This window comes from Marmota flaviventris, chromosome 19, assembly GCF_047511675.1.
Source record: "Marmota flaviventris isolate mMarFla1 chromosome 19, mMarFla1.hap1, whole genome shotgun sequence".
Taxonomy (NCBI): Eukaryota; Metazoa; Chordata; class Mammalia; order Rodentia; family Sciuridae; genus Marmota; species Marmota flaviventris.
Window position 1 is genome coordinate 19,986,902 of NC_092516.1, and position 12,771 is coordinate 19,999,672.

At 42.8% G+C, this 12,771-nt stretch overlaps 1 protein-coding gene across 5 annotated transcripts in view; it reads right to left on the reverse strand.

The window, feature by feature from the left end:
* The window catches only part of Xpo6 (exportin 6), a 103,347-nt gene that overhangs the window by 26,414 nt on the left and 64,162 nt on the right, over positions 1 to 12,771 (reverse strand). For 3 of the 5 annotated variants that reach the window (XM_027948404.3, XM_027948407.3, XM_027948409.3), the window contains 3 exons: positions 7,241 to 7,349; positions 5,619 to 5,711; positions 4,399 to 4,468 (listed from right to left, as the gene is read on the reverse strand). In XM_027948404.3, coding sequence (XP_027804205.1) covers positions 4,399 to 4,468; positions 5,619 to 5,711; positions 7,241 to 7,349 — 272 coding nt within the window. The remainder of the gene's footprint in view (positions 1 to 4,398; positions 4,469 to 5,618; positions 5,712 to 7,240; positions 7,350 to 12,771) is intronic. The other 2 variants (XM_027948406.3, XM_027948408.3) reach the window with 1 other exon arrangement.

Genomic DNA, 12,771 nt, shown 5'->3' on the forward strand with positions numbered 1-12,771 from the left:
TTCATCCACTGAAGGACACCTAGGTTGGCTCCACAGTTTAGCTATTGTGAATTGTGCTGCTATAAACATTGATGTGGCTGTGTCCCTGTAGTATGCTGTTTTTAAGTCCTTTGGGTACAGACCGAAGAGTGGGATAGCTGGGTCAAATGGTGGTTCCATTTCCAGATTTCCAAGGAATCTCCATACTGCTTTCCATCCAAAATACATGTATGAAGACATGAATTGGTGTGAACGTACTTTATATACAACCGGAAACATGAAAAATTGTGTTCTATATGTGTAATAAGAATTGTAATGCATTCCACTGTCATGTATTTAAAAAATAAAATCAACTAAAAAAAAAAAAAAGCCAGACCCTCATGGTGGCCTGCCGCCATTTTGCTCCTGAAGGTGTGCCCCTCCAGTGCTCACTAAAGCATCACTGCTCCATGATAAAAAAAAAAAAAAGGACCCCCTGGAATGGGGCAGGGGCAGGAAGAGGTGTGGCCAGGTGGTGTTCAAGGCGCAGCTCAGTGAGGCCGCGGACTTGGCGCCAGTAGCCCTCACCCTCCTGCTCGAGCTCGTCCTCCTCTCCAGGCCACTGGCTGGTCTCCTCTTCCTCCCTGTACTGCACACTCCAGCACTTAGGGATACCTAAGATCTAGGTCTTGAAGTATTGAAACATATAAAGGAAACACACTGTTTCTTTTAAAAAACAAACCAACAGCCCACCCTAAATTCAGCCTGCCCCTGAATACAGCCCCGAGCACTTCAGGGTTTGCTGCCCAAGCCCGTCCCCGCTGCCCCTTGCTCCAGCATTTCCCCTTCCTCTCCTGGCCCAGTCTAGACACCTCACCTGAGCACTAGGGAGCTCAGTCTCCTGAGGGAGGCCTCCATCTTTGGACAATTTGGTCAAAACACAGGGAAAATGACTCCCTATCACTCTTCCTTCTCATCCCTGGTCCCACCCACTCCATAGGCCACTAATCTAGTCACAGCCTGCCAGCACACGATGGGAAGACTGGCTGTCCTTCCAAATCCCCTTTGGGTTGGAACGCATTCTTGGGTCCCTTCCTTTTCCCGTGCTACCCTCCTCTGAGAACCCTGGCTGTCCTGACCAGAGAAGCACAGCGCCTGGAATGGAAGGGCCTGGCAGTGCTGTGTGTGTAAACTACTAGGTTAAACCTCACGAAATTGGGAGATTGGGCCATTTCTGACTGAACAAAACTGCATTCCAGGGCTGGGGATGTGGCTCAAGCGGTAGCGCACTCGCCTGACATGCGTGAGGCACTGGATTCGATCCTCAGCACCACATACAAATAAAGATGTTGTGTCCGCCAAAAACTAAAAAATAAATATTAAAAAATTCTCTTTCTCTCTTTAAAAACAACAACAACAAAACTGCATTCCACAGAATTCAATTAATACATATGTGCCCTCTATGGTTCCCGTTCTTGAGAATTGCAGGTTCTTTTTGGTTTCATCTCCAAGGCAAACACACAAGCAGGACGTACCCCAAATCAATTCCCCAGCCTAGAAACCTACTGTCTCCCCCCAACTAAAATCACACAAAGCACCAACTAAGCTGAGGGGGACATGAAAGCTGCTCACACCTACCCACGTTTTCTGCTATTTGGCTACGACTTAGACTGCCACCTCCAAAAGCACAGAACATGTGTGAAGTGGGACCTCCAGATGAGAATTCTGCTCTGCAGACTTACGCAGAGACATTTAAATATCCCATCTCCCATAAACAAAGTCATCTGCAAGTGTATAAAAATGTGCTTCCAGAACACTCCTTGGCAGTCACTGCCGGGGAAGGGGGGGGTCTTCAAGTTAAGCACAGCACAATGTTCTCATTTCGGGGAGGTGAGGGAGGGTAGAGGTATGAGAATCAGCACTGGAGGAATTCCACCCTGAGAGAACAAATATTAAATGAACCCAAGCAGAACAAAGAAAATAAGTCGAAATCTTACATATCGCAGATGACACAATCTCTTTGGCAAGAGCCTGCATGGCTGACCAAAAAAGTTGAAGGGTCGCTCAGCTGAAATACTGTCTCAGTGAGGAGGACCAGCAGAGGTCAAATGCACAATGGATATAAAGAGAAGAACCAATGAGAAGGTTCTATAACCCACACACTGTAGGAAAGAGAGAACAGAGGACGACCTGCAAGAGCACAGGCACACAGCAAGTGATGGCCACATCCACACAACATGTTTTGCCCTGGTCTTTATGGTGGAAGCAAGAGGGTCAGCAGTTGTTGGGCAACAGCAAGCGCAGCTGACCTTCTCAATCACATGCTCTAATGGGATCCAAGGGTGAGCTGGGTGACACCCCACAGCTTTCACTCTGGTAATAACACCACAAAGATCACAGTACCAGAAGAGGGCAAAAACTGTGGCTGACTCCCACCCACACAAGTTCCAGGAACCCAAGAATAAGGGCTAGGTAGAGGGTAAATGCAAATGGAAGGAGCAGGCCATCCCCTGACAGGGGAGAAGAGCACATGGTCTCCACTGAGAGGCAAGGCAGTTATCTGAGGGAGTAAGCGGCCTGGGAACCAGGGAACACTCTGTACTCAACAGTTTCAATTTTTTAATAGCCTCTGCCCTGGAAACTTGGCTTTTGAACCACTAAGACATGGGAGAATGCTTCGTCATGGATAAGAAAGCTCATTTTAAAACAGGAAATAAGTGTTTCTCTAGCCTGAGAGGTTTTGCACTAGAGTATGCACCGAGGATCATGGTGAGAATGAGATTTATGAACGACCTGGAAAAACCAAGTGCTCTGTGAAATTGCCAGTAAATGGGCTGCAACAAGAGCAGGTAGATGATATTTGATTTAGGAGGAAAATAAATCAGATTATCTTTCTAGAATGGGAAACTCTTCAGTTATCAGTTGTCTCAGAAAAAGGATTTAAGACTCACTGAAGATTTTCACTTCAAGACAGACTCTATAATGTAAAAAAGTCAACAATAACACTGAATAGGAAACTTACGGGTCAATGGGGTAGGGGTACGTGCTTAATTTTTTCAACATATCAAGAATGTTTTTAGGTTCCAGAGTACATGCTAATTTGAATAATAGTCCTGAGGAAGAGAACACCTGGGTACATTAGTTCCAAGAATGGATTCTGGAAACATCTACAGCATTTATACAAAGTCAAATGATTTTCATAAGTTGAAAGTATGTTTTATAGGAATGCTTGTTTTGAAAAGTGCCCTTCAGAGTTATGCATATACTGCTGTTACTCCATCCACAAAGCTGCGCCTGGCCCTGGGGAATGCAGAGTCCCATCAACCTCCTGGGGCCCACTGGGTCATTGAGAAGCTAATATAATCATGGAAACAGGCCACCACAGGCCATCAGGAAGGGCAGCCTCAGAAAAAGCCTCCCCTGGAGGCTCTGCCACAAATAACACGCTCACCCAGGAGATGGCTGCTGTCCAGGGAGCTTGGTGCCACTGAACAACAGTGACACTACAGAGGGGCAGGCTGCAGGCCAGGCCAGGGCCAGGGGTAACTCCTGTAAGAAAATGCCACGTAGGAGGGAGAGTGGTATGAAATGGTGTCAAGACACGCATGACAGGGGTTGGGGATGGCACATGGGACTTAAAGTCACTGGTGTTTGTAGCTGGCAAAAAGGAACACCCCGCATGTCAATGTTTTATGGCTCCCCACTGTATCACCTGGGACTAGCATTAACCAGCTATGAGACTCTGGGTCAATGATATCTGTGAACATAAGTGTCCTCTTCTGTAAAACACAGGCACCAAGTAACAGCACGGACACCTCCAGGACAGTTGAGAGACATCTGAATAATGGTGCCTGGTGTCTAAGGAGTGCTCAACAAATGGAGGCTATTAATATAAAAGCCAAGTGACAACAAGTGCTCAGTCTACATCCCAAGCGGGTGAGGACTCTAAACAGTGGCCCAGAGTCTTCCCAGCAGGCTCGCAGGAGCACCTCCAGGCCACTGCAGCAGGAGAGCTGCTGAGCTCGCTGTCACCTCCACCATGACCCTGCCTGCTCTGACCTGCTCCTGTCTCTTGATTCTACAAACCAGAGAAGGAGCACATCTCGGGGAAGTCCAAGGCCATTTTCTTTTCACCCTATTTGTTATTTTAAAGGACATAAGGAAATATTCTGGGGATTTTGGTAAGTCTTATCTCCGCTCCAGATTAGCTTCTTTTCCAAATGCTTCTTTGGAATACAATGTCATAAACTTATCATTTACTTCCCCACAGCTTCACTATTCATGAGTTTTTATAAGTGTTCTCTGTTTAGAAGCAGGGAGAATTGGGGAGAGGAGGGGCCACAGTGGGGAAGTCACACATGACAGCAGGGGCAGTGGGAATTAAATACTGGTGCAATTTTTTAAATGTCTGATTACATTAGAAAATAAAAACCTGCTTACCTGACTCTGAAGTAACTACAAACTGCTGTAATCCCAAATACACTTCTAAATTGTCCTGAAGAACTGGGAACTGAAAACAAAGAAACAAAGTTTTAAAAAACAAAATAAAATGCACAGTTTAATAAAATTTTAACATTAAAACATTAAGTGCCTGTAGCCAGAGGGACAGGATAAAAGACTTTTCTCCAGGAACAGTCACATGCAGCTAAGATGAGATGGCGCCCCCACCTCAGACACCCGCCATGCCAACAATTCCTATGGCCAAAACCACCAAGTAATAGAGTAAGAAAGAAAACAGTATCTCGGTTTGTTTTTTGTTTTTAAGCAAAGCAAAGGATACTGGGGCATGGCTATTACATTCCAAGCATAGACTATCAAGCCCCTATATCATCTATCTATCCTTCTAGAGCTCTACTACAGGGTCATGTCTCCCTTCTCAAGGAGAGAGAGATCAGGCACACCTTGTTAAAGAGCATGGCAAAGTGAAAAGATGGGCCACATTTTTGGAAGTCAGTTTCCCTTTCTAGAATGGGACAAGGAGACAACCAGAGATGGGTCTTTCTTTGCAAAGCTGCTATGTTCACCATCAAGATAAAAACAAAGACTTTTATGTGCCCCTTGTATGTGCCTAAGAGGGGCAGACAGCACGGTAAAATGGCTCTTTCCATAAGAAGACACAATACAGCCGGGCTGGATATGCAAAAGCTGAACCAGGAAGTTCTTGCCTTTGAAGAAGAGATGAATTTAATGACATCTCTTCAAATAGCAAGCACGACTCGGTGCATGCAATGCGTCCCTATGACTAAAGACACCAATATACAAACACAGGCAGAAAGTGCTAGCAATTAGCCCATAGTAAGCTCTACAGAGTCTAGCTTTTCAGTAATGTCACTTTTAAAAATAACATCTCCTCTGTGTGGCCCAACTACCTTCAAACTTCAATGAAGGTATTAAGACAAGAGTAAAATTCGTGTTCTATCCAAGACTAAACAAGGCTTCTAAAAGTTAGTTTAAAATAGTTTGCAAAATTGTTAACATTTGTAAAATTTGAGAGTTGGTTATGGGAGTTATTCTGTGTATGTGTGTGTGTGTATTTTGTTTGTTTTAAAGAGGAGATTAAGGCAGACAGATAAGTTAAAAAAAAAAAAGAAAGAGAAAAAAAGCCAGGCTACAGGTGTAGGAAAGTAAGAGGATTCTTCGTCCCCTCCCTCGTGAGTTACCAGGGTTGAGAAGGCGTGTGTGGGAAGGAGCTCCATCACTTTGGCCACTACCTCCAAGCTCTGGCGTAAGTACCGCTGCCACTCTGTCTGCTGCTGTGGGGAAACAAAGGAAATCAGTTCTCCCAAACAGGAAGAACCTCGCCATCTTCCTTGCCAATCTCCCTTTTGCCTCAAATTCACTCTCAAACAAAATTCTGAAGAAATAATCAATAATGGAACCAGGTATTTTAAAAGGCCAAGTTAGAATTATTTTTTAATCCAACAAAAATTGTTATGTTAATTTCATAACAAGCTGTTTTCTCAGAAGGTAAATGATCTACACAGAATAACCTACCTTTCCCTATGATCATAGGAGTGCAGATACCTAAGAGCCACTTGTGAAAGGTCTAAGAGCCCTTTACATGGTTCCATCTGTAGGAATCAGTTGGTCACTTCACCTTCTGAGACAGTCCATTACCATGTATCTGAACATACTGACTACCTCAGTGTCACTCAAGGTGTGGCCCATAGATGGGCATCCCATCCCAAGGGCCTGTCAGCAATGCAAACTCTCTGGCCCCTACCCAGACCTCCAAAATCACTCTATTTTAAAGAAGCTGGCCCAGTGATTCTCAACCAAGCTAAAGGTTAAGAAGCAGTAGCCTAAATCAGTTAATAAGAAAGGAAACCCAAGTTTACCATGCACCTTCTGTGTCTCCTGCACTCGACCAGCCCTGCCATATATGTTGCCACATGTAATTGTTAACACAAGTCAGTGAGGCAAGTCACTCCCCTTTGGGGTGATAAGCATAAATTATGGCTCAGAGAAACTTGATTCCCAGACCCTCCATCTGTTCCATGCCCAAAGCTGCAGGGATTCAAATTCAGGCCACCTGGTTCCAAGCACAGCGTTCTTGTTCTTCCTCCCAACCCAAATGTGGCTATCACCACACCACCATCACTCTAATTTCAAGAATGATAGCAATTACTTGAAAATTTTAAAGTGCCTGGTGGTTAAGAGAGAGGAGGACTGGAGTTGTGTTCTTAGAGACATTTTCCTTATCAATGTTGAACACACCAGCATCAATACATTCAAGATTATATCAAAAAGATATAAACTTAAGCTGGGGAAGTAGCTCAGTGGTAGAGCACTTGCCTAGCATGCTCAAGGCCCTGGGTTCCATCCCCAGAACTGCAAAACAAAACAAAATGAAAACAAAATCAGCCATACAACATATACTCAAAACAGACTTCCTTTCATTCTAGCCTCATCATTTAAATATCTCTTAAACTATTTCCATCAATATCCGCTCAAATATTCTCTGTCACTAGGGATAGAGAGCAGAGTGGGGGAAGCAAGGCAAGGGAAGTAAGGGTACAGAGTTCGCACTAAACCGCTTTTCACTACACAACCGTTTCTCTACTTGCATGTCTGGTCCAAACAGGTGGCCTGTACAGCAATTTTTATACTCAATGAGCCAAGAGACCAGTAGGAGATAAAAGAATTTCAAATGTATTTTGAAGTTTCAAATTCAATCGGTGATAGTACTCTGGTTTAAGAATTCTCCAGAGGAGAGGGTTAGAGGCTCCAAGTCTCCATACACATGACAATGATCAAGGGTCAATTAAGGCATGTCACTTACATCATCATCCAGAGTCTCATCATCCAACTCCTCCAACTGGGCCTGGTTGTATCTGAACTGGATTCGATTCAACACCTCTGTGAGCAAGAGGACCAGGGCATCTTCGTACCTATGTGGGAGGGGGAAACTCAACATCAGGTGAAAAGGGAGCTTTATTCCAGGAATTCAAAAAGGCCTCCTGCATTATGAAGGGAATGATATCCACTGGGCTACCACACACAAGAAGCATCTAAATAAATTGAATCCCCAATGCTTGGTTTATGGGTCAGCAAGGGCATGGAGAGTGGAACAGGAGCAGAGGTATTGCTTACTTAACTATGTAAATAGGCACCAAATATCTTCTTGATGTATCAACTCTTTTAATTATTACATAATGTCCTTCTCTTTGGGTGCTTAACATTTATCATGTCTGATACTTGTACAACTAGCCCAGCTCTTTTGTTTATTGTTTGCATGGAATATATTTTTCATTTTTTCACTTTCAACCTGTGTGCAATCTCTGCCTTTTAACTGGAGAATTTAATCCATTACATTTAATGTAATTGCTGATAAGACTTAAGTAGCAAAATGGAAGAAATGCATCTTCCCTTAAGTTCCTAAGTTCTTTCATTGTTTCCTTTTTTCCCATTAAATAGATATTTTCTAGTATATCATTTTAAATACTTTGTCATTTCTTTTACTTATATGTTCCTGAGGGATTTCTTTTTTTAGCAATTATCCTGGAGATTATAGACATTATATATAAAAATCAATTAAATAATAATTCAATGCTTTAACAGCTGGGAAAGGTGTCTGTATCATCCATATTTTTCTAATGAGGAAACCAAAGTTAACAAAAGTAAAATAAATTGCCTGAGGTCACAAAGCTAGCTAGCCACTTTGGACTCAAAATCCCATGTTCCCTCTACACATAAACCACCAGTGGACTTTGAACCTGTTCCACACAACTCCAAAACCTAACCTTGAGTCAATTTTAAGAAGACTCAGAAACTAAAAGCAGCAATGGGAAAGGCCTGGGGAAATCCTGATGGTCTGGTCTGTGTCTTTGGATCCCTAGGTTTGGATACTTTCCATTTGATAAGAACCTAACGCAGAGAACAACATTGCTACCACATGAGTCAACAAACAACTCATTTTCAAAAACAAATCATTGCCTAAATGCTTGCCTGTCCTGAAATGTTTCAGAGACTAGTTAAAGGACTGCTCCCACTCATAAAGCAAACCGCAATACTAATCTACTCGCCATACTTTGTGACTCAAGGACTTAGGCTGTGCAAAGCACATATCTCCTCGGCCTGTTAGGCTCTACCAAAAGGAACACTTTTGAGGAGGACAGGAAAGCAGAAGGAGGGATGAGGAGACGCCATTCTTCCCATGGGCTTGCTGTCACGGCAATACTGCTCCAGCAATGGTCACCTGGCAGCAGCAATCAGTTCCCATTTCCACCTTCATTCCACACTTCCAGAACCAACCTGCTGGCCCTCAGAGCTACCAGAAGTGGACTGCACCTGCTCCTCAAAGGAATGAGCCTACCTCCTCGGGGTTGGGGGGCCCTCCTCTGAAGGCAGCTAGATGCAGAGTCCTGGCTCCCAGGGGCCCATCCCTCTGATTGTGATAAACCCCAATCTCCTTTCTTTGAGCCCCTAGCTGTAGGGGTGGAGCTGCTTCCTGTAGTTTCTAACTGCGCAGCTCAATGTTCCCTTTGTGCTTCTCTGGTCTTCTAAAACCTACTAAACCAATCTCCTACACTCAAGTCTCTGTTAAAATAATTCTGTATGCGTGCTTTCTGTTCTCCTCAGAGTGCCCTCATATGTCACCCAATCTAATCCAGATTGAGTCCAGGAACAAGAAGACAACCAAAATTCAAACCAAATACAATCCATCTACTCTAAAAGTTGCAACCCAGGAGATGAGACTCTGCAGAGCCCATCTCCAGCCCTTATAGATCCTCCTGGAATGTCACATTTCAGAGTCTGATGTGCACAGCCGCTCAAGTCTTAACACAGAGCCTCAGCCCATCCACCCCAACAGTGACTGCCACTGTGTGCAAATGACTTCACAACCTACCAAGCATTGGTCCTAGACCAGCAAGTGAAGATGGCCAGGAAAAAATGCCAGCAAGAAAAACCATTAATAAAATTGGCAACACCTGGGGGCAACTACCCCAGAGTCCAAATCCCACTTCAGGAGACTTTACAGAAAGGTAAGACCAAACACTTAGACTTAGAGCTTATAGTTCCATTTTATAAATTTATAAATTTTAAAAATTCCTAAAGTTAATAGAAATTTCATGCCATAAATTGCTGTCAGACCAAAACATTTTCACAGAAAGAAAATCTTTAGACAAGAGGGCAGACAAGAGAACAGATAAATTCTGTTTACATCATCCATAAACAGTCTTTCTGAACTAAAAGGGAATTCAGAGACTCTGTATGGAAAAAAGAACTGTAAATTAGACCTCAAATCCTTACTAGCAGTTGGCAACTCTAGCTGCCAAAAAGGAAAAAGAAAAGAAAACCTCATCACTTAGAAAATCACTTAGAAAACTACCAGCAACTGTGCTGCAGGTACCGCTTTTGACGTCACCCCTCTGTGAAGTCTACTCATTTATCTCCCAAGGTGTCTGACAAAGTTGGACTAGGCACAGGGACAGGGGGGGATGCGAGTTTTGTGCCCTCTTCCCATTCTCCCCGTCTAAGAGAATAATGGGTATGGAGGCCACCTGAAAGACACATTTCCCAGGTTCCCTTGCAGAATATAAAGGTTGTCAATGACGTCACTGAGACTTCTAGGAAAGCCTTTGCCACCCATCATTCCTAAGTCAGGGTTGTGGTGCAGCATCATCCAGCATTCATCACTGACCACAGGGCAACTGTGGATAGGAAGGCCGTTTCTACACGTAAAACTGGTAAAAAACACAGGCAAAAGGATCCAGCAAATTACTTGGTAAACAAAGAAAAGCAGACACTGACCATTTCCCAAGAGAAAGACAACCAATCAAAGATGCCAAATCAAGATGTCACAAATGCTGGGACTATCAATGACTTTAATGCACTATTATAACATGAGGTTCTTTGAATGGAAAGTGTTGTGCAGAACTGTGTCCCTCCACACCCCCAATTCACAAGTTGAAGCACTAAAAGTACCCCCCAGTGTGACTATATTTGGAGTCAGGGCTTACAAAGAGGCAATAACGGTTAAGTGGAGTGAGAGGGTAGGATCTTCATCCTCTCATGAGGACTGATGCCCTCATAAGAGACACAAGAGAGGTCTCTTTTCCCATACATGCACAGAAAAGAAAGGCCACATGAACACACAACAAGAAAGCAGTCGTCTGCAAGCCATCAAGACAGTTCTAACCACAAATCAACCACTGGCACCTTTACCTTTGAGCTTCCAGCCCCCAGAACTGTGAGAAAATAAACTTCCACTGTTTAAGACACACAACCTGTTATGCCTTTTGTTATGGCAGCCCAAGCAGAGTAATATCAAAGACAACTGATAAGAAAAAGAAACTCAGGGGGGCTGGTGGGGGGGGGCTGGGGTTGTGGCTAGGTAGAGTGTTAGGTAGAGCACTCGCCTAACACGTGCGAGGCCCTGGGTTCGATCCTCAGCACCACATAAAAATAAAGGTATTGTGTCCAACAACAACTAAAAGATAAATCTAAAAAAGAAAAAGAAAGAAAGAAAGAAAAACTTGGGACGAAAAGCAAGAGTGGCCAAATGTCTGGGTAAATCTGAGAAGACTATTTCTCTGCTGGTAAGATCCTTAAAAGATGGGTGATGGATAAAAGCAAAACTTGTAACATTCTCTGATTGGGTTTTCAAAGCTCATAGTCATAAAACACATGACAACCACAAAGTAAAGAAGGGAGGGTAAAAAGAATCTCTATGGTGGTAAGATTTCTCTATTACATGGATATAAAATGTTAATTTTTCACATTAAGAGAATATATAAAGACCCAGGGCAACCACTAAAATATACCCATATATAGAGAGTTATGATCAAACACTAATAGAGGGCTGGGGTTGTGGCTCAGCGGTAGAGCGCTCGTCTAGCACGTGCGAGGCCCTGGGTTCGATCCTCAGCACCACATAAAAAATAAATAAACAAAATAAAGGTATTGTGTCCAACTACAACTAAAAAATATATATATTAAAAAAAAGCACTAATAGATATGTTGAGGAAAACTAATGTGCATACAACTAACATCAGCGTCTCAAAAGAAAAATAGAAGCAAAAACTAACAGAACTAATAGGAAACATAAGCAAATCCACAATTACACTGGCAGAATCCACTTCTAAGTGATAGAACGAGTAGGATAAAGAAGATGTGTTCAATACTATCAACCAACCTGACCTGATATTTATAGAACATTCAAGAATAGCAGAAATACACATCTTTTTTTCAGGTGCATGAAGACTGGGTCATAAAACAATCTTTAACAAATTTAAAAGATCTATGTTTACAGACCATACTAAGACTGAACTAGAAGAGAGTAACAAAAAGATACAAGGAAAATCCCCAAATATTTGGAAATAAGACATATCAAGAGAAATTAGAAAATACTGTAAATCAAATAACAATGATACGCAACATTAAAATCTGATGGATAAAGCCAATAAAAGCATTGAATGCTTATATACACTATGGATAAAAACCCTATATACCTCACAAAGTTCTGGAAGTTAAACAAAATGTATCGTTATTATGGTAAAGTAGTTGCCTAATAAATGCATAATGAATAAACACACAAACAAAGAAATGAATAAGCACATAGGCAATAAACAAAACTCCGAGTCAGAAATGGTGAAAGATAGAAGCATGATCCTGGATAGCTTTTTCAACTCAATAAAATAACAAAGATCCCATCATTTTTTATCCAGAGCAATCTGGGGCATTAATTTCTCCTAACAGAAAATAAAATAACAAAATAATTTCTCCTAGCAGGAGCTAGAAGGCCACTGGTCTAACGCTCCTCTGCACTACGTTATTAAGTACATCAATGTTACGTGTAGAAATGGCACTTCCTCTATGAAGCTGAATAATCCACTCCAAAAAGAGAGCAGCAGTCTTTCTCATCCACATTTGTTTACAGGGAAATCTCATGTTACCCAGAATTCCTGTGCTGCTGGTGGCCAGCTCTTGCCATTATTCTTATGACAAAGAGGTTCACAGGACATGACTCAAAATACTTTAGGTTGCTTCACACACACAGGTTTCCTCATCTTCTTGTAAAAATAAGTTTCTACACAGGTGCCTCCCTTCACCGTAAAGAAAGGCGGGAGAGAAAAGAGGGAAGAGAAGCAACACCATTTAGTGAGCACCAACCGCCAACACACTTCACGTGCATTGGCTCGGCCCGTTTTCTCAGGAGCCTGTGAAGGTGCGACCATCCCCCAAGTACAAATGAGGAAAGGGAGCCTGAAACCCACACCTTTCTACATAGGACAGCTCACAATGGCAATCAGGACAATCACTCCAAAAGCAACTTTGCTCAGCGGAACGTTCATCCCATTAACACTGGAA